General features: G+C 49.9%; 2 protein-coding genes across 2 annotated transcripts in view; both read left to right on the forward strand.

The window, feature by feature from the left end:
• LOC310843263 (uncharacterized protein) overlaps positions 1–22,390 on the forward strand; it is a 192,399-nt gene that overhangs the window by 36,742 nt on the left and 133,267 nt on the right. The window contains exon 4 of the mRNA XM_083736311.1: positions 20,357–20,483. Coding sequence (XP_083592437.1) covers positions 20,357–20,483 — 127 coding nt within the window. The remainder of the gene's footprint in view (positions 1–20,356; positions 20,484–22,390) is intronic.
• LOC310843688 (uncharacterized protein) lies at positions 11,335–14,322 on the forward strand. The gene is made up of 4 exons (XM_083737340.1): positions 11,335–11,376; positions 12,503–12,991; positions 13,188–13,269; positions 13,921–14,322. The coding sequence occupies exons 2-4, from the start codon at positions 12,590–12,592 to the stop codon at positions 14,310–14,312; spliced, it is 876 nt and encodes a 291-aa protein (XP_083593466.1). The 5' UTR covers positions 11,335–11,376; positions 12,503–12,589; the 3' UTR covers positions 14,313–14,322.

Here is a 22,390-nt window from a genome sequence, read left to right on the forward strand (position 1 = left end):
CCCGATCTGGCACCGCACGGCGCGGGCGTTCAGTAGGGCCCCTTTTCCTGAGATTGACGATAGGTAGGAGGTTGCCAGGAGGGATAGCCCATGAGGAATTGGGCGGGATCGGCAGAGTGGAAAGGGACCCCAGGTTATTGACTAAGGAAATAGGAAGGAAATATAAGGAACCGGATAGCTAGAGCTCTTTAAAAACCCTCTAAGGAAGTTGCCAAGCGACTAAAGACCCCTCTTTACTATAAATCCCTGTATTAGGTATATACCAATCCTTACCACCCTTTCTCTTCCCTCTTTCTGTCTAGACACGCGTAAAACATAAAATGGGTACCCAGGCTTCCAAACGCGAGCGGGCTCACTCTGGGAAGAAGGCTTCTAGAAAGCCATCTCAGTCTCAGAAGGACCCTGACTCTCCTCTCCAATTTGTCATCACGTATTGGAAGACGATTCCGGGCCACAAATTATTATCGAAGCAAAAATTAGAGGACCTCTGTTCTGAAATCTGGCCCGCCAGCACCGCCTCCGCCAAGCCCGAATTGCGTTGGCCGGCAGGGGGTTCGTTTAATGAAGAGCGCTTGAACCGCCTAAAGAAATACTTGATGGAGGAAAAACCCCATCAGCTGGAATATCTGGCTACCTTTGAGGCCGTAAAGGGATTCCTCCAAGCCCCGAAAGAGACTACATCCTACCAGCTACCTATATTGAATCCCGGAAGACAGCCCATGCCCCCCCCTTACGAAGGGCACTCCATAGACGATGATGTACAACAGGCCCTGATTCCGTTTTACTTTAGAGGACCACCACCACCACCGCCTAGTAGCAGCTCAAGTAGTGATGAAGATACGGGGGATGAAGGGGCACAAAACAATGAGAACAAAAGAGTCACAAGGCTGCAGGCTAAAAGGGACCAGAAAGACCCCAGGCAGGCAAAAACTAAAATCCCCCCCTCAACGCTTCGCAACACAGTTGAGGACCCCGTCCGAGCCAGAAACAGCCCTCTCCCCTCAGAATCTTGTGAGCCCACCGCAGAACCCCTAGATCATAGTGCAGGAGCTCCAGGAACTTCTGAACAAGTCAGCTCTACTGTGAGCTCTACCGCGATCCAGATGCCCCTAAGGGCTTTGCCGATTCCGCCTCTCCAACCCCCGCGAATGGTATATACACATCAACCCTTCTATACCTCAGACCTCGTAACGTGGTCAAACCAGATGCCCTCTCTAAGGGACGACCCCGACAAATGCCACCGCCAAATCAGTGCCATCTTTTCCACCCATAACCCCACCTGGCCAGATGTCCATGTCCTTCTGAATGCCCTCTTCAATGAGGCAGAGAAGGCAGATATTCTAACAAAAGCGGGGGAAGCAATAGAATCACCCGACTATCAGAGGGGACGGCCCCAAGGATTGCAGGCTCTCACAGCGCAATGCCTCCGAGTAGAACCTGCATGGGATTACAACACCACTAACGGAATCTGGTACCTGAACCTATTTAAGAAAGCCATTCTAGACGGCGTAAAGGCTGCCGGACAACGTACCGTAAATTGGACCAAAGTCCAGACGATAATGCAGGGACCAAATGAACACCCGTCTGATTATTATACCAGATTGGTTTCTGCCATCAAGACGTGGGGAGAGATAGACCCCGAAAATCCACAGCATGAAGTAATCGTTAAAGGTTTCTTCAAGGATCAGGCCTGCCCAGACATTAGGAAAGCTCTAAATCTCCAAATTGGATACGATGGAAAGAGCGTAAGCGAAATCTTATCCATTGCAAAATCCGTCTACAACTCTCGAGATGAAAGAAGGAAAAAGGAAACAAAATCCAAGGCCGAACAGATTTTGGCTTTAAGTATGGAAACTACTTATGGCCTTAACCGAGGTAGAGGTCTCAACCGAGGTAGGGGAGTCCGGGGTGGAGGACCCCCAAATCCCTATAGACAAGGGGGGCCAGGTACCGGGGGGTGCTATTACTGCCAAGAGGAGGGACACATAAAAAGATTCTGCCCCTACCTCAACACACCATCCTATGGGGGGCAGGACTCCAAGCCATTTCCTACCCGAACGAGCCATCCTCCTTTTCCCCCGCAAGCCAATCTAACCCAGGGGCACGCTAACCACCAACCGGAGGGCTACACCCCGCCATTGCATCCGAACCAAATGCCTCAGACCCAACGACCTCAACCGGGCCCAAGAACTCAAATGCCAGCCATAGACGCGCCTACTCACCCTTGGGCAAACGCCACGGCTCCTCCCTTGCACCCCCCAAACCAGCCGCCACCTGATGACCAAGACACTTACTGACAACTAGAAGGGGATCCCAGTCAAAGTCCAACCCAAACCATCTGCCCCGTGATAGCATTGTCACCTGAAGATCCTGTCTGCACTATCGAGATCGATGGCCACCCCTATCAATGTCTACTGGACACAGGGGCTACATATTCCACCCTAACCGATAGTCATCTGGAACCAGGGACAGTGACCAAGAAAGTAATGGGACTAGATGGGATACCCCGCACTTGCCCACTCTCGCAACCGGCTAAAGTCACCCTGGGACCCCTATTAGCAGAACACACCTTCCTTTTAACTAGCAGTCCTGTTAACCTCCTCGGCAGAGACCTCCTTTGTAAACTCAACGCCACCATAAAATGTTCCTCGGATGGCATCTACCTATATATGCCCGAGGACTCCATCCCCGCGTTCCAGGGTATCGTACAGGAAGCGAAATTGGACCGTCAGTTTCCCGAACTCCCTCCGGAGTTAGAGAATGAATTACCCCCTTCCTTGTGGGGCACTGAATCAACCTCTGTCGGACTCCTAATATCAGCCACTCCCGTTAAGATCACCTACAGAACCGACCTACCCTTCCCTTGTACCAAGCAATCCCCCTTGCCTAAAGAAGCCATCGAAGGATTAACACCCATGATCGAGGACTTCCTCGAGAAAGGGATCCTAGTTCCATGCGCCTCGCCCTGTAATACCCCCGTGCTCCCCGTAAAGAAGCCCTCAAAAGAGGGAGCCCCAGTCCGATACCGCTTTGTCCAGGACCTGAGACTAGTAAACCAGTTCGTAATACCCCGACACCCAGTGGTGGGTAACCCAAACTCTCTCCTGAACGCAATTCCGGCAGGAACAACTTGGTACTCTGCCGCGGACTTATGCTCCGCCTTCTTCAGCATACCCCTGGACCCAGCTAGCCAATTCCTTTTCGCTTTTACCTGGGGACCCAGTCAGTTAACTTGGACAAGGTTACCCCAGGGATATGTGGAATCACCTGCAATATTTTCAGCCATCTTACACCAAGATTTACAGGACATCCATCTCCCTGCAAGCTCCGCCCTCTTGCTCTACGTAGATGATCTCTTATTATGCTCTACTAGCGAAGAGGCATGCAAAATAGACACTAAACACCTCCTATCTGAACTAGCGAGGAAGGGACATAAAGTGTCCCCAAAGAAACTCCAATACTGTAAACAAGAAGTAAAGTACCTCGGGCACATCTTGGGAGTGGCTACCCGAAGCCTCGCCACCGACAGAGTTGAAATGGTCACTAAAATTCCCCTCCCAAAAACAAAGCGACAGTTGCGCGGCTTCCTTGGCATGGCCGGCTTTTGTCGAGCATGGATTGCTGGCTACGGCGAAATAATGAAGCCTTTAACCGCCATGACCCGCCAGGACCACCCAGACACATTGGTCTGGGAAGAGGAAGCTTATAAATCCTTTGAACGTTTAAAACGAGAACTGAGATCCGCTCCTGCCTTAGGATTGCCCGACTACCGGGTCCCCTTTAACTTGTTCATTCATGAACAGATGGGAGTTGCCTCAGGTGTCCTAACCCAACCCTTTCGAGACCAGGAAAGGCCAGTAGCCTATTACAGTTTGCAACTTGACACCACGGCGAAAGGGGCAGTCAGTTGCCTAAGAGCTATCGCTGCTGCTGCACTCCTCCTGGAGAAAGCTCAAGAAACTGTCTTGGGCCATGAGATCACAATTCATGTGCCCCACTCGGTCTCAACCCTCCTAACCCTAAAGGGATGTCACCATTTCTCAAACTCCTGCCTCAACCGGTACGAGGCCCTCCTATTAACCCCGTCTAATGTCACAATTAAGCGTGTCAATTCCCTAAATCCAGCCACCTTGCTACCCCTTCCTGACGATGGCACTCCGCATCATGACTGCGCTACCATAGTCTGACAAGCTGAAAAACCCCGGGAAGATTTAGATCACCTTCCCCTGGAAAATGCAGACTTAATAATGTATACCGATGGCAGTTCTAAAGTTATTGACGGGGTAAGAAAGACTGGGTATGCAGTGGTCTCTGACTTCGAAGTGCTAGAGTCAAATCCAATCAACCCACAATACAGTGCCCAAGCCGCCGAGTTAATTGCGCTTATACGCGCCTGTGAGATTGGCGAAGGGAAAAGGATAACCATTTATACGGACAGTAAATACTGTTTCGGGTTGGTGCATACAACCGGCCAAATTTGGCTTCAGAGAGGTTTCCTGACCGCCGCCGGATCCCAAATTTCACATGCCGCTCTGGTAGAACGACTTCTGACGGCAATTCACTTGCCCGCCGCAATAGCCGTTGTCCACTGCAAAGCCCATACCAAAGGCAGGGACTTGGTCTCCAAAGGGAATAGACGAGCCGACAAAGCCGCACAGATAGCTGCCCTTCGTATCCCTAACAACGACTCTGAATTCCAAGCCTTGCAGCTACCCGCCGACCTAGACTTAACAGAAATTTACAAATCTGCCCCAGGGGACGAAAGGGCCATGTGGCAATCTATAGGGGCCACGGAACAAAACGGCATCTGGGTCCTCCCCGATGGAAGAACCGTCCTTCCAAAGGCCTGGACTCCAAAATGAGTGAGGATTCTTCACCAACGGACACACTGGGGAAAAGGGAGGTTGATGGAACATGTTATTAGATCTTGGTATGCCCCAGGGATAGCTGCCGCCGCCGCAGCAGCATCAAAGAATTGCATAACCTGTCACCGCTTCAATCCCAAGCACGAACCCAGGAGACCACCAGGAGCTAGACCATGGACCTTTGTCCCTTTCGAGAACTTACAACTCGACTTTATCGATCTGCCCCAATGCCAGGGTTTTAAACACGCTTTAATTATAGTGGACCAATTCTCTTCATGGGTGGAGGGATTCCCTTGCCGAAAAGCTACCACATCTGTAGTTGCTAAGGCTCTCCTACAAGATATTATTCCCCGATATGGAATACCTCGCCGCCTAGACAGCGACAGGGGAACTCACTTTACTGCCGAAATAGTGCAACTGGTGGCCAAGGCCCTCCAAATTAGGTGGGCCCTCCACACACCATATCACCCACAATCCTCTGGCCAAGTAGAACGAATGAACCAAGAAATAAAAATACAGTTGGGAAAACTTTGCAACCTTACGGGCCTGAAGTGGGTCAATGCACTCCCACTGGTTCTCCACAACATACGTAGTGCCCCAACTGAACGTTTAAAACTCTCCCTGTTCGAACTCCTATTTGGGAGACCCCCTCCAGTCTACAACACTCTATTCCCACTCTCAGAACTGGAACTGGGAGAAGCAGAACTTACTAATTATGTTATTCAGCTCCAGACACAGCTACAACGCCTCCACCAGTACGCCGCCATTGAAGGACAGAACCTACCCATTGATGTCCAAGCCCACTCCTTCCATCCTGGAGACTGGATCCTAACCAAGGTCTATCAAAAGGAACCGCTCCAACCCGCGTGGGAAGGTCCCTACCAGGTCCTTTTGACCTCACCAACCACCGTGAAAGTAGGTGAAAAGAACTCCTGGCTACACCACACTAGGTGTAAGTCATCGCCCCCTCCCCAAGAGCCAGAGGACAGTCTCGGCGAGGACTTCACCTTCTCGACTCCGCCCACCCCACCAACTTCATACATCGACGACGACAACAACCAACAGACCGGACCAGATCGGGGTCAGAATCAGGCCCAACAGACCGGACCAGATCGGGGTCAGAATCGGGCCCAACAGACCGGACCAGATCGGGGTCAGAATCGGGCCCAACAGACCGGACCAGATCGGGGTCAGAATCGGGCCCAACAGACCGGACCAGATCGGGGCCAAATTCGGGCTCAACAGACCGGACCTGAAACAGCAACACCCAACTGGACATCCGAGATCATCCCGGATTCCGACTCTATCAAGCTGCGCCTGAAGCGCGTTTGACAGCTCCCCTCGTTTGACAGCTCATTCGACGGCTCCTTTGACAGCACGTTTGACAGCTCCTCTCGTTTGACAGCTCCTTTGACAGCTCCTTTGACAACTCGTTTGACAGCTCCTCTTGTTTGACAGCTCCTTTGACAGCTCGTTTGACAGCTCCTCTGACAACCAGTTTGACAGCTCCTCTCGTTTGACAGCTCGTTTGACAGCTCCTTTGACAGCTCCTTTGACAGCTCCTTTGACAGCTGATCATGGACCTCCTTTTCATCTTCCTCTTCGTCGGAACCCTGACCCAATCTGCAGCTACACCCACGGACCACTGTATTGGACTACCCACGGACTACCATTTCTTAGACTACCACCAAGTGGAAACTGGGGGGAAGTCGAATCCTGACCGAATGGGGGACTTTGACTTCTGCCTCCCCGAATCTCGGACACTGCTGCGCCATTCCCTCGTACCCCGACTAACTGATAATGAATACTGGGAACTCTTCGTTCGAGACAAAAACTTACACCGGATTGGGTCAGCCGCCGTCACCATTGACCGCTCCTACTACCGCCTCCAATGTAAAAACGGGACTCATTTCCTTTATGGAGGCGGGGAACTTTTGAGAAACCCTAATTGGACCGAAATCGAAAAAGGAGGGGCCACATCGTCCTACACTGACACAACTGACCCCTCGGACAACCTGATTTTCGGATTCCAATGCCTCCTCATGACCCCGGAACCCCAAAAACCCCAGCTTCAAGGACTTTGCCTGAGGGGGTTCTGCTGCCTTTGGAACCTCAGAGCCACCCACGACTGGAAGGGGGCAGAGTACCTAGAAGGTTGGTACCACCCAGCACACCCCTCTCGCCCCCCCACGTGGGATACCGCTGGACCTTTGAGATGTGGGGGCATAGCCAGGGACCGGCGACTCCTCAATACCACCGACCCACTTCATCCTCTCGGCACGGCACCTCGTCAGCTCGGCAGCGACGCCTCTCTCCCGGGAGAAGATCTTCTTTCCTCCTGGGAGCAGAACTCCTATATCAAACTCCTCAGCCGAGTGGCTCAGGAGGCACCCTACCCGGAATGCTGGGTCTGCGCCCATGCACCCAGCCACCTCCAGCAAAGCCTCCCTCTCGTTCCGGTTCCAGTAACTATACAACAGTTCCAGTCTGGAGACGTGGCCTCTTGGAATTTAACTGCATTGAACTTGACCCATCAATACCTTTATCTGACTGGCCCTACAAAGGGACCCCTTTGCCGCACCTTTACCGGAGAAGGGACATTCATCGGGTCCAGTACCTGCACCTCCAACTTGGAACTTCTACCTAACGGCCAAGCCACCGTCACCGATGTGACAGGATCCCGGACTTTCCAAAATCTTACTCTCGCTTGGGCCGCTGTCATCGGACACCCTCTAACCTGGCTACCTCAACACACTGACTCTCTGTTATTACAAGCCTTTGCCTCAGGAAGGATGGAATCCTACCTCAGTGGCTTGTTTTGGGTATGCGGCCACCGCGCATATACCTGGGTGAGTCCACATATGTCGGGTTCCTGCTTCGTCGGTTACATCGTCCCGGGCATAAGAGTAGTCCCTCATCTGCCCCCAGGGAGGCAGAGGAATAAAAGGGACCAGAAGGGACTATCAGACCTATCCGACGTCGCTGCAAACGGAGAGACCGTAGGTCGGGCACTCTTCCCCGCCTACGGGGCAGGATCTAACCACGTCGACATCCTTCGACTTACTGACATCCTCCTTAAGTTTATGCAAGAAACAACCCAAATCACAGACTCCCTGATGTCGGAGTTGTCTGAGGTGAGACAGATGGGCTTACAGACCAGGATTGCGACGGACTTTTTGCTGTCCAGCCAAGGAGGGACGTGTGCATTAATAGGTACAGAGTGCTGTACGTACGTGACTGACCAAACCCTGAATATCACCGGACATCTGAATAATATCCATGAGCTGGCAGGGAGGTTGACCGAGATACAGCACGAGGGGCTGTCCGATGTGGACTTATGGAACTGGTTGCCCAAGCTCGGATGGCTCCGACAGCTGCTTAAGGTGATATTGCTTACTGCCCTTATTGTTGTACTTTGCATCTCTGTGCTCTGCTGTACTATACACTGTGTCTCTCCTTGCTGCTCTCTTCTCCGCTGTCCTGCTCAATCCGCCCCTCTTTCTCTCCGAGCCTATTCCCGTTCCCACAACGCCCCCGTCTTCCCTGAATATGTGCAAATGAGACACTTGGGGGAGGGAGAGTACGAAATCACAGGGGTATAGGGTGCGGAGAAAGGATTTGCAAGTTCTTACAGAACTTTGATGCAAATCTATCTCCGAATGGGGGACTGATACGGAAGGAGAGGGGGGGCACCTTTCCCACCTCCTCCTCCTCCTCAAAGGGGGCCCGAGGCGATGACCTCGGCGGCGCCCAGCTCCTGAAACCCCCTACACCATTGCACAAGCACCACACTATACCCCTTCACTTTCTCTTTATACGGGCGGAATAAGCCCATCTTTCTTAGGCCTTCCTTTCGCCCTATTTTAACATGAGTTGACCGTATCAAACTACGTCCTCCATTGACTATAATGGCCGCGCCTTAGCCAATCAGGAGCATGCATTCCCCTGCAGCAGCTAGCTCAGGGAGCCCTTGCACGCCTCATTTAACCTCCTGACAAGTTGCTGACGGCCCCCCGCTGCGAGAACAATGGAACCGAAACCAGCGACCTCGTAAAACTGTCAAAGTCTTGTTACAATGTATCCATTTGTTTCCGCTTTTAATATACAATATACACTTGACCGGCAAGGGGCCGAAAGCTTCGGAAAATGATATAAAATCAACCAAAGCTTCGATTTTCTCCATTTTAACGTCATTCTACTCTGTTCCCTCTGGACTCCATGTTGCTGCCCCACTTCCATAATCTCCTGAGCGACAGGTCACGTACTCAGGAAGACCCTAATCCGGTCGGATCGTTCTGCCAAACCCTTCCTCTGGGCAATGCCAGGTGGCAGACGATGCATATCTGCTCCATTGTCTCGCCATCACCTGTACTCAGGAGACGTTTATCCATGTTTATCTATGCATATCCCTTACTCTGCATATCTCCCCCTCCCTTCCTGAAGTGCTGATCCGTGTAACCCCACCTTTCTGTAATGTATTCATGACGTTTTTCTGTGTAACCCAACCTTCCCATAATGTATTCATGACGTTTTTCTGCACTGTATTCTGGGACTAGGAGGGAACTTTTAAAAGTCTATGTCGCCCCGTTCTCGGGGTTCAATCTCATCTTGAACCTGTTGGCCAATAAACTCGGATCTCCGCATCTTGCTCCGTCTCCGGCTGAACTCATTTCTTCCGCTAGGACCCGCGGACTTAGTCCGACGAGCTGGGTGGCAGGGCAACTCCGCACCCAGAATTTACCGTAACACTAGGATGAGGTTCCTTGCTTCCTGCTGATGTAAAAGGATCCTGGGGGGGGGGGGGTCCCCTGTCACAGTCCAGTAATCTCCTATTAATAAAGTGTTTGCCAACAGACTGTCCGTAAACCCTTTAAAGCCCACGTCTTCAGCTCCTGCATGGGCTGAGTGTCAGGAGCACCTTCTCTGAACCTCCGATCACAGGAACGCAGGAACAGCAGAGCACATGTCCTGGTGCAGCGGACTCACATTTGCTACTGTGAGCACCTCAAATGCAGCAGAGTAATGGAAGCGAAACAATGGAGGTTTTGTTGCATGTTGTTGTTGTTTAGTGGTTTAGTCGTGTCCAACTCTTCGTGACCCCATGGACCAGAGCACACCAGGCACTCCCGTCATCCACTGGCTCCCGCAGTTTGGTCAAATTCATGTTAGTAGCTTCGAGAACACTGTCCCACCACCTCGTCCTCTGTCGTCCCCTTCTCCTTGTGCCCTCTATCTTTCCCAACACCAGGGTCTTTTCCAGGGAGTCTTCTCTTCTCATGAGGTGGCCAAAGTCTTGGAGCCTCAGCTTCAGGATCAGTCCTTCCAGGGAGCACTCAGGGCTGATTTCCTTCAGAATGGAGAGGTTTTATCTTCTTGCAGTCCATGGGACTCTCAAGAGTCTCCTCCAGCACCAGAATTCAAAAGCATCCATTCTTCGGCGATCAGCCTTCTCTATGGTCCAGCTCTCACTACTGGGAAACCCATGGCTTTAACTATACGGACCTTTGCTGGCAAGGTGCTGTCTCTGCTTTTGAAGATGCTGTCTCTGCCTAATAATGATATGACCAGCCCTGTGGGAGACCAAGGATTCGGTGCTCCTTAGCTGCTCTACTTTTGAAGATGCTGCTGCATACCTTATTTTGTTCCATACCTCGTTTTATTACTGCTGGTTAAACAAAACAAAAGAACATAACAAACATGCACGTGAGAGTCAGGTCTCTCATACTGCCACCTATGAGATCAAAGAAAAACAGCGGAGTGCTAGAGACAGAAGACTGGAAGAGTGGTTTCCGCCCCTCTTTTCTCTGAGACAGAAAGTAAAACAAACATGATCTTTGCAATGGGAGGGATGAAAATACTGTGACAAAGACTAACGGGATCATGTATGACCTCAAAGCTGAAATAATGGTGTAAAATATGACACAAATGAAAGAAACTCCCTCTGAAATGAGGCAACCACACAGTGAATGTAACCAAAGGAGGAACATGTGTGTCTCAGGGCCAGATTGTTGCCCTCAGGAGAGGGAGACCCAGGAACCTCTCCCCCCCCCCCCATGCTCCAGCCTTCCTCTGGCTGCAGCAGGGCTCGCTCTCCCCAGCCAGACCAGCAGGGTCTCGCCCGCTGCGCTCCAGCCTGGGCTGCGCTGCTTTCTGGCCAAGGGACCGAGGGAGATGCTCAGAGCCCAACCCACAGCCAAAGTCCCCCCCCCCCCAAAAAAGGATCCCTTACCATAGGCATAGCCAGGGGGGCAGCTACCCCCCCCTAAATCCATAAAAAATAATAAAAATCTGAGGTTCTGCCAAGCGAGAGAGGGCTGAGCCAGGTGGACTCGGCCCTGCAAGGGTTAAAGGGAACTGAGCTGCCTTCCTAGAGAGGACAGGAAGCAAGGGGGGCAGGTCCTCCAGCGCCAAGGGCCCCCCCCAGTCCTTTCCCGCTTTGGTGTCTCTCCTGCAAGGGCTGCCTCGCTATCTCTCCTGGGATCTGGTGAGTCTCCTCTCTCTCTGGGGTCTGGTGGGGGTCCCAGGGCTGCAGCAGGGGAGGGTGCCTGGGGGGCCAGATGTGCTCCTGTAGGGGGGGACCCCAAGTCAGGGAGGAGGAGAGGGTCCTGCCAGGGAGGGGCCAGGTCTGCCACGCTCTCCTTCCTGCAGATCAGAGCGTCCCAAACTCATGGGACTCATTTTGGATTCCACCTTCTTCTTTAAACAAAGGAGTCCCTAGGACTTTGTGTGACGTCTCTCAGCACCACTGCAAAACATCGGCAAATGGTTATCCAAAGCTGGACGAGGAGGTGGACTAGCCCCCCCCCCCAAAAAAAAAAAACATGGGGAGAAAGGAATGAAAGTCTGGCTGCTGCATTGGGGACCAGTTGCCCAGTGTCTCCCAGGGCAGCTCCCCATGGAGGCCACTGCAGCAATCCCCTCGCACCCAGAGCAGGGCATCCCAGGACCACATCCTCTCTCTCCCAAAGGGATTGGTGCTGGCAAAGCAGCCGGAAATGGGCGCTGCTCCTCCCTGAGCCTCCAGGAACCTTGGCATCAATGGCTGTGCATATGTTAAGCTATCTAAGAGAATAATCATAATAAATTGGCCGCCTAAATTTCAAGGGAAATGTTTTTTGGCCCCGTCCACTTGGCCCTCAGGGGGTTGGCCAGATACATACCTGGCCCTCTGGAGCAAAGAAAAAGGGACCCCACCCCAGGAGTCTACCTTGAGAGTGGCAGAGAGTCCAAGTGCAAATAAGGAGACAGAAGCAGGGGAGTGGGGGTGGGGGGAGCAACTCCTGAGGACCCCCAGGTGAGGACCCCCACTAGAGCCAAGCATCCATTATTCACAAGATACAAATGACTCCCTTGTCAGTCAGTTCTGACTTCATGCATTGACTGGAAGGCAGGAGCAACCAGGCTGATTCATCTCCCAGAAATCCCTTCAGTTGCCTCCACATTTTGCATTGCTAGAAGGCTAGAGACTTATTTCGTCTCCTCTTCCTCCTCTTTCTTTTAAAAAAGATAGCTCATGGTCTGGGATGCGGTGCAGTCCAGCCCTAGTTCCCAGCAATCCATGCTTGCTCAGGGAACCATTCCCCCCCCCCCCCCCCGTCCTACAGATTCTGTAACAGAACAATGTATTTGCTTTGTAGGATTGGCAAGAGCTTCTCATTAAGACAGAACTTGGCAGAAGACTAAAGGGTTCCTTCCGATCTCTCAGAGGCTTCCTGAGAGCACAGATGGATGAGCAAGACTCAGCCGGCCCTGGAGCAGGAAGAGGCCATGCCAACCAAACTGGGAGCAGTGGGGGATTCTGGGAAAACTCTGGGCAGAAGATCCTGGGTGAGGAGGACACCCTCCGCTCAGAGGGGCAGAGCCAGCAGGTGAGGCAGTTCTGCTGCCAGGAGGCCAAAGGACTCCGAGAGGTTTGCAGCCGACTCTACCACCTTTGCCATCAGTGGCTGAAGCCAGAAAGGCACACGAAAGCTGAGATGCTGGACCTGGTGATCTTGGAGCAGTTCCTGGCTGTCCTTCCACCAGAGATGGAGAGCTGGGTGAGGGACTGTGGAGCAGAGACCAGTTCACAGGCGGTGGCCCTGGCCGAAGGATTCCTCCTGAGTCAGGCAGAGGAGAGAAAGCAGGTGAGAGAGACTTTGCTCTGGATACTCCCAAGGGGCTCCAAGCAGGACGGAGAACATCCCATAATGCTCTACTGATGGCCCATCCTTTTTCTGAGAAGCCATCCATGGAATGAGATCTCACACCCTTCAAGTCCTTGTCATTCTCTTTCTAGTATTTCTCCCCATTCTCTGTTTTGAATCCTTGTTTCTTTCTCAGGGAAAGGATCTCTTTGCAGAAATGGACCTGGATTCCTGTGAGGCAGAGAGGCCTCCGTTGGACACCAGAGAGAGGCCACTGGGTAAGGAGAATGGTGGTTTTTCTCCTTTTTGGTCTCATTCTGTTGGTTTTCCAACTTGTCTGAGGGTTCTTTTCATCTTGTTTTGGGGGGAGACAGTTGGGAACGGGTCCAGAGGAGGGGAGATGTATTTTTGCACAATTAACATATGCAATTTGGGACGCAGGTGGCGCTGTGCATTAAACCACAGAGCCTAGGACTTGCTGATCAGAAGGTCGGCGGTTCAAATCCCTGCGACGGGTTGAGCTCCCGTTGCTCGGTCCCTGCTCCTGCCATCCTAGCAGTTCGAAAGCACGTCAAAGTGCAAGTAGATAAATAGGTACCGCTCCAGCGGGAAGGTGAACGGCATTTCCGTGCGATGCTCTGGTTCGCCAGAAGCAGCTTAGTCATGCTGGCCACATGACCCAGAAGCTGTACGCCTGTTCCCTCGGCCAATAAAGCGAGATGAGCACCGCAACCCCAGAGTCGGCCACGACTGGACCTAATGGTCAGGGGTCCCTTTACCTTTACCTAACATATGAAATGGGCACAAAGTTCCTAATGCACTCAGCAGGTAAGGCTTCTCAAGGGCCCATCTATAGTTAGAGATGCCCTGTTTCACCTGTGAGAGAAGCAGGCACTCCTGGCATCCTGATTACCTTTTCTCTCTTGCAGGTGACAGAAGGATGCCAGCAAGACCTTCTGATTCGCCTTTTCATGGAGGCAGAAGGGAAGCAGCGGCTGCGGAACCAGATCAGGTCAGAGGAAGCTGCCTTGTGCGGACAGAGGCCAAGGGATGGAGCAATGTCATGGACTGGTTGGGCACAGAGGAATGGTGGGAGGAAGCAGCCGGGGAACCAAGAAGGGAAGACGACTCAGAACCCAAGGAGTGGAGGTGGAAGAAGGATGAGCGGTCAGAGGGAGAAGCCTGGGAAGAGGAGGTGTCAGAAGCTGAAGGGGTAACAGGGCTTAGTGAGCTGGGAGACTCTGTGGCAGAATGCAGTGCAGAATCGGAGGCAGAAGAGGAAGGAAGCAGGTGGGAGAGGAAGGTCGAGAGGCAGAGGTGAGTCAGGAGAAGGAGGAGCCACCGATGGCTCCCTCTCCTTCTTTCCTTCTTCCAGAAGCCACCCTCCCTGCTTGTGTCTCAGAGCCAGGAAATGTCTGACAAGGGAGGAGCAAAGGCAGGCTGCACATTGGCGCAGTGTTCAATCAGAAACCCCAGAGAGGAGGGGGCTTGGAAAGCTGTGGGGAGTGGGGGGCCTTGCCTCTTGGCAACTGATTTCATGGAGGTGTTGGAATTCTAGCCCGGTCAGAGGTATGTGCCTATCTATTCAGGCACCGGCTGAATTCCTTAGACCTCCGTCCGGCGACCCCCGGCAGGAAAAAACATACGAGGTCCGTTCCGGCGATTTTCCTCAGGCTGTGAGAAAAACACACCAATTGCTTCTCCTCCTCCTCCTCCCTGCATATCCCCAGGGAGGGGAATCAGACACAGACAGAAACGTATCTACATGCTTTTATTCCTGTCTTTAGCAGTCATACAGTAAAAGATGTCTGCTCTCTTCAACAAACAGAGAGAAACTCAAAACTCCACCCACGTACATCCTGTACAGGTCATATGACACACACTGAGCTCACATCCTGTGCTCAATAAGGAGAATGGACTGCCCCTTCGTTTTCATGGCAACAGTCACATACTTCGTATTTGGCTTTCCAGCCACAAGCAGCAGACTGAGCTGCTAGAGCCTTTGCTTGCTGCAGCATTGCTGCTTTAGCATACTCCCCCTAAAGTATCAATGCGTGCTGCGAGCAAAGCGTCATCCAGAGAAGAAAACAAACAGTTGTTATACTTATAACATTCCCCTGTTGTTTCAGTTCCACCCTTGGAACTACCCGCCACTGGTTTTACCAATGTACCTCTCTGGTTGTGTGACTTCCAAGGAATGAGTGCTTCTGCATTACCTTGGTTAACAACTCTCTGTTGTGCCTTTGTCTCTGACTCAGACACAGCTTCAATTTGACCTTGGTCGTTTACAACAGCAACAGCTAAGTTAGCAAACTCTTGTGAATACCTCTTGGGTGGTACACCCTTCGTTGCTCTCTCAGACCTACGTAAGAGGTGCTGCTCTTCTTTGCTTTCTGGTTCAACCTTTGGACTCTTTGGAGAACCAGTACCAATTGTAAACAGTGGTTCATCCTCCTCTTCTGAGGGTCTAGTCATTATGTGAGATTTCCTCTCAATGACTGTGACAACTGAGCTGTCTGAGCTATCGCTGTCATCATCAGTACTACTGAACTCAATAAAATCAACATCATCATCATCATCAGAATCATCATCACTTCCTGTGGGAAATGTGTGAACAATCACTCTCTCCTGTTCAGGAGCACTCTCTAGAAATTTTGTGAGAATCACCTTACCAGATTCAGACAAAAGTACTCTGTAGAGACCCTTTTCATAACCCACAAAAATGCCTCTGGCATTCTTTACTCCACCTGGAGCTTCTGTCCTCACATGAGACCCAAACACCTTGAAATGGGCAACAGAAGGTTTTCTGTGGAACAGTTTCTCAAAAGGAGAACTTCCCAACTCTTTTGAAAACTTTCTCAACCACGTATAACAAAATGACAATAGCGACTCAGCCCAGTACTCATGTGGCAGATGTGAACTAAGCAATTGCGCATGCATTCCCTTTTGCAATTCTTTGTTCACCCTAACACAGACACATCTGTTCCAAGCTTCTTCGGAACTAGCAATTTTGTGTCTTATTCCTTTCTTCTTCAGGAACCTCTGGAAATCCTGTGAAAGAAAAATTGGCTTCTCATCTGTGCAAAGACAATTTATGTCAGCATCATGCATATTTTTAACCTTGTCACAAAACTCTTTAAACCTTTCTAAGGCTTCTTGTGGTCTCTCCAAAAGATAAATCCAGACAAAACCTGTAAAAGAATCAACACATATTAGGTAATACTTTGCATTGCCTCTAGATGGTGCTAAAGGACCAATCACATCAGCATACACCCGCTGAAATGCCCTGTTGACCCTCGAGGTCACCTTCTTGGTGTTCTCCTTGGCTACACCTGCAAAAGAAATCATGTTAGAATCACAAGAATTACATTCCATGTAATCACTTTGATCAAATGTCAACAAATACAGTCCATCTTTCTCTTTGGCAGAAAGATACAACTCTCCATCTTTGTAGATCTCGCATTTCTCAGCATCATAGGACAGTTTTAGTCCCTTCTTGGCAATCTGCGAAATGCTGAGCAGATTGTACTTCAACTCTGGAACCAAATATACATTGTTTATAGTCAAGTTCAGACTTTCAAGATACACAGTCCCAATTCCGGTAGCTTCCAGCTCTTGACCGTTGGCCTGTTGTACCGCGAAGCTTTGCTTCTTAAACGTATAAAATAGTCCCCTGTGTCCTGTCATGTGAACTGTCGCTCCCGTGTCCAAAACGAAAGAATTCCCCACTTCTGGTGTGGCTTTTAGGGACATCAAAGCCTTTGCAGTCTTTGCCTTTGGCTTGGTGTGACCTTTGTCTGACGCCTCAGACTTTGTGGAGCTTCCCTTGGCTCCTTTCTGCTGACGTGGCTTCTTGCAGTACCGCTGAAGATGCCCAGTCTGTCCACAATTGTAGCATCGGACAACGTTTAACGCTACAGCATTTTCTCCAGTAGCAACAGCAGTGGGGGTGTCAGAACTCCGTTCTTGTCTCCCCCTGTCCTTGACTTCCAGGGCGGCAAGTCTGTCATGTTCATTCAGAACGACGGCAAAGACCCTGTCCGACGTTAGATCAGCTGCTGGGAGAGACCCCAGCTGACTGGCAACTGTTTTGTAAGTCCGATTCAGGCTGTTTATCACCATGAAGCAAAACACTTCCTCCTGCAGACGGAAATTGCGTTCCACCATCTGTTGACGCAGAAATTTCATCTCCGTCAGGTGCGCTTGAACATCTCCATCAGGCGCAAGCCTCAGGTTGGTCAGCTTCTCAAAATACAGCAACGCTGAAGAACCTGCATCTCTCTGATGTGTCCTTCTCAGCGTGTCCCAAACATCTTTCGCGTGCTCTAAATGCTGTATGTGAATAAGCTGAGAGTCTGACACGCACAGAATTATAGCAGTTCTGGCCTTCACATCCTGTGACTCCCAAGCACGCGTTGGTGCTGCAGGGATGGGGTTCTCAATCACCCCAAACAGTCTCTGATTCTGCAGCAAGGCCTTCATCTTAATAGACCAAGATGCTTAATTGTCACTGGTCAGGAGGCTTGGAGAAGGCAGGCCTCCCCCCTTCTTGGCATCCATTTTGAGTCCTTGCATTGGCTCTCAAACACAAGCCTCTAAAATCCAATAGCTGGCTTGTTTACACTCTGTGCACCTGGCAGCTATAACACTGGCCGCTTTGGAAAGTCCCTTTCCAACAGTTCCTTTGGGCCTAAGTCAAAACATTCACTCTTCTAAGCCCGAAAATCTCATACCTGGGCTCAGTTGCTTGGCTTTCAGCTTCTTCTGGTCAGCTTCTGGCTGCAGAGAATCAGCTTTCTCACCTCAGGCCTGCATGGAGCAATGAATACAGCAGCTCTGCCACTCATTCTGCAGACTTCCATGGATCGTAGAAACCATCTTTCTGCTACCACTGTTGGAATTCTAGCCCGGTCAGAGGTATGTGCCTATCTATTCAGGCACCGGCTGAATTCCTTAGACCTCCCTCCGGGGACCCCCGGCAGGAAAAAACATACGAGGTCCGTTCCGGCGATTTTCCTCAGGCTGTGAGAAAAACACACCAATTGCTTCTCCTCCTCCTCCTCCTCCCTGCATATCCCCAGGGAGGGGAATCAGACACAGACAGAAACGTATCTACATGCTTTTATTCCTGTCTTTAGCAGTCATACAGTAAAAGATGTCTGCTCTCTTCAACAAACAGAGAGAAACTCAAAACTCCACCCACGTACATCCTGTACAGGTCATATGACACACACTGAGCTCACATCCTGTGCTCAATAAGGAGAATGGACTGCCCCTTCATTTTCATGGCAACAGTCACATACTTCCTGTTTGGCTTTCCAGCCACAAGCAGCAGACTGAGCTGCTAGAGCCTTTGCTTGCTGCAGCATTGCTGCTTTAGAATAACAGGAGGAAGACCCTGACATTGAATTCTACTCAATATTGATCCAGAGCAGAACTCCAATATATAGTTAGCAGAGTAAAATTTGAACACGTTACAGGATTCCCCAAAAATAGACCAGAGGCAATTGTATTTCATTCATCAGAGCTTTACTGCTACTGAAGACTAATGAGCATAATGGTCACAAATCCAATACATTCAGGATTGGCACTGCCCATAAGAAATCCAGTTGCAGCAGACTTAACATAAATTCTTACCATAACTTATAATAAGTCTAAACCTTAACACTAAGCATACTGTGTACAGAACATCAGAAAGAACCGAGACAGAAAGAGAAAGTGAAACCCAGGCTCCTTCTGGCCTCTTCTTATAGTCAGCATGACCTTACAGAAGAGATAACAGAACCAATTTAAACCAACTGTACTCACTTTCTCCGAAGGAATAACCCAAACACCAGGAACTCACTGCTTGTTTCTTCCAGAGCCCTCTTGAATTAATTAGAACAGGAAAGAGCTCTACATTTCAGATCAATACTTTCTGTACTAAGAAATGCAAACCAACAACCTCCCCATTTATTTTGTGAAGGAAGTAGTGATAAGCAAAACACTTATAGAAAAACATTTACACAAAACAGCTATCTTATAAACCTTAGCTTATCTTATCATCATCTCATCTTTTCTTATTTTAACTTATCTTATCATCTTATCTATAATATATAAACTCCACTCAAATATATAAACCAAGGCCTGAAAGCCACACTTTATAGCAGGCAGGTCCAATGTCCATTTTGGGGACCTAAAGCCAAACAATTTCAATCCGAAAAAAAGTCAGCAACTTTGGTCAGCCCTCACACATGTTTACTACATCAAATCTGGCCTTCTTTGAAAAAAGTTTGGGCACCCCTGCTTTATAGCAAACCTAAACGGCCTCGGTCCAGTATACCTGAAGGAGCGTCTCCACCCCCATCATTCCACCCAGACACTGGGGTCCAGCACCAAGGATCTTCTTGTGGTTCCCTCTCTGCGAGACGTCAAGTTGCAGGGAACCAGGCAGAGGGCCTTCTTCGTAGTGGCAGCCATGCAGTGGAACACCCTCTCACCAGTTGTCAATGAAATAAGCAACTACCAGACTTTTAGAAGACATCTGAAGGCAGCCCTGTTTAGGGACGCTTTTAATGTTTGCCGCACTATTGTATTTTAATATTTTGTTGGAAGCCGCACAGAGTGGCTGGGGAAACCCAGCCAGATGGGCGGCGTATAAACAATAAAATATTCTTATTATTATTACCTCTCTAACAAAATACTCAACAGAGCACCTCTTTACAAGAGCACTTAAACAAACTTTGCACTATATAATCTCACTTTTCATATACCTCCACACTAAAGAAACCTCCACCTAGACTAGTCCATTAATTGACAATACAAACTGGCAGACCCTCAGGGAATGAGCTGCTCTTCTCATGAGACCTGAAACTCAGCCAAACTAGGCTTATTGTATTTCTATATTCACCACTGAGTGCTGAAATAGGCTTCTATGCTGTGGACAGACAATAACAAATAGTGGCCAGGAGTCACCTAACTAGCCCCATCCGCTGCAAAATGGGGCCTGCCCCCCACTCCTCCCCCTCTCCATGCCCCCATGAACCCCTTGAATCTGGCTCTAGGGCATTGGGAGGGAACCTTCCCAGAACAACTCACGAGGAGAGGGGAAAGGGGATCCTTCCATCGGGGAAACTGGAATGCTTGCGTAGGCAGAATGATTTGAAAACCACAAGGTGGAGTACCAACTATTTGCACAAAGACGAATACCCATAATTAATGAAATAATTCAATTAAAATGTCAAAATAGGCATCCAGAATTAAAATGTGCAGCAAAGGAATCCTATTGAAACAACACCGCAATTTACAGGAAGGAAACCACAGAGCATTGTAGAGCAGATCATATTTCTGCTGTCTCAGAGGAGGACATTTCCCTTTTTCTTTCAGGGTCCAGTGTGCTTTGAAGACGTCTCTATTCGTTTCACGGACGAGGAGTGGGCGTTGCTGGATCCTGACCAGAGAGCTCTGCATAAGGACGTCATGGAGGAGAATCGGGGGATCGTGGCCTCTCTTGGTAAGGCTCCCTGTGGGATCGTCCTATCTGCCTGGAAATTCAAAAATACCTCTATCTGACAAACCTCAAATATTTTCACAGAGCTCAGCAGCGCCCCCTACAACACCTGGGAACCTAACGCCCCCACAATAAACCTTGAACAGCAAATTCCAGTTTTTTCTGAGAACCATCTTCCTCCAGTTCTGCCTCTTTATACCACGGTTGGGCTGGTCTGAACTGCCCAGGCATCTTAAATGTCAGCTTCAGAATTGTTAGGAAAGATAAGTAGCTTCTGTCAGGTTTTCTGTTTTTGTTTTCTTGGGTTGACCCAAGAGACACATGACATTGGCAATGGAGGGGAAGCCATGACTGGGCCAAACAAAATCCATCCCAGAGAAGAGCCAGGCTTATTGAGTCTCAGGTAATATTAGCAGTAATAATAATAATTATTAATAATAATTTTTATTTATCCCCTGCCCATCTGACTGGGTTGCCCCAACCACTCTGGGTGGCTTCCAACACATACATACACATGAAACATTAATAATAACCATCTGATCCCATATAAAAAATACATTAACTTTAAATGAACAGCTAGTGGCTAAATCGTGGAAAATTTTATTTATACCCTGGTCTCCACAGCCAAGACCAGGCTCAGGGTGGCTAACAACCAGTAATAAAAACAAGTTGATTATAAAACAATTTAAAAGATTAAGATACAACATTAAAACATTAGGATGCAGCCTCTTCACAGGAGGAGAAAGGAAAAAGAAAGAGGGGGAGGGAATCAAACTGATTCTAAGCCAAAGGCCAGGTGGAACAACTCTGTCTTACAGGCCCTGCGGAAAGAAATCAGATCCTGCAGGGCCCTGGTCTCATGAGACAGAGCGTTCCACCAGGCCGGAGCCAGTGTTGAGAGGGTCCTCGGCCGTGAAGGGCTTGAAAGGTCAAAAGCAGCACCTTAAGTCTGACCCTGTACTCCACCGGGAGCCAGTGCAGCTGGAAAAGCACTGGGTGAATATGCTCCCATGGCAGGGACCCCGTGAGGAGCCTCGCTGCAGCATTCTGCACCCGCTGGAGTTTCTGGGACAGCTTCAAGGGCAGCCCCGCGTAGAGCGAATTACAGCAGTCAAGCCTGGAGATGACCGTCGCATGGATCACTGTGGCCAGGTCGGGGCGGGAGAGGTAAGGGACCAACTGCTTGATGCGGCGAAGGTGGGAAAATGTCGCCTAGGCCTGTTGTTGTAACCTGCGCCTCCATGGAAAGGGAGGCGTCAAGGATTACATCCAAACTCTTAACGGAAGGCAATGGCAAGAGAAGGGAGTTGGTCCCTCATCCCCTCATTTCGCTTGGGCTATTCCCAGGCCATTCCAGCAGTGGAATATGATTTCACATTCAGAACGCTTCAGTTCAGGCTAGTTATTTGATTTATGTATTTGGGGGCATTGACGTTCCCATTAATGACACAAATTCTGCCCACACCTTTTGATGTCATACAACCCCAGATCATCACACTGTCTGGGTGTTTCACGGTCGGTATAATGCAAGTAGGATGTAAATCTTCTCCGATTCTCCTCCTCGCGTATTTCATGCCCTCACTACCAAGCAAGGAGATTGGGGTCTCATCACTCCAAATAACACTGTCCCATTGTTCCGCTGTCCAGTTAACATGGGTTGTAGCCCAGTTTAATCTTTTCCACCTTGGCTTGAGAGATAATGGCTTTTCCCTTGGAATTCTAGCATTTAGACCAGTCCTTGCACTCAACTTCACCTTCCATTGCCCCATGTCATCTTGTAAACACCCAGATGATTTTCTTCTGTCCTGTAGGCACAGTCTCTTCATTCTTCAATTGTCACTTGCTGTTGTGCACCTTTTCCTGCCTTTACCAGTCTGATTTTGTAGTGACGGAGTCTCCTTATGTTGTTC

The sequence above is a fragment of the Podarcis gaigeae genome (assembly GCF_964106915.1).
Source record: "Podarcis gaigeae genome assembly, chromosome: 4".
In the NCBI taxonomy this organism is placed as follows: domain Eukaryota; kingdom Metazoa; phylum Chordata; class Lepidosauria; order Squamata; family Lacertidae; genus Podarcis; species Podarcis gaigeae.

Coding starts and splice junctions, on each gene's coding strand:
- LOC310843688 (XM_083737340.1), top strand. CDS start 12,590: ATGGATGAGCAAGACTCAGCCGGCCCTGGAGCAGGAAGAGGCCATGCC. Junction 12,992..13,187: donor AGGCAGAGGAGAGAAAGCAG/GTGAGAGAGACT, acceptor TTTCTTTCTCAG/GGAAAGGATCTCTTTGCAGA. Junction 13,270..13,920: donor CACCAGAGAGAGGCCACTGG/GTAAGGAGAATG, acceptor TCTCTCTTGCAG/GTGACAGAAGGATGCCAGCA.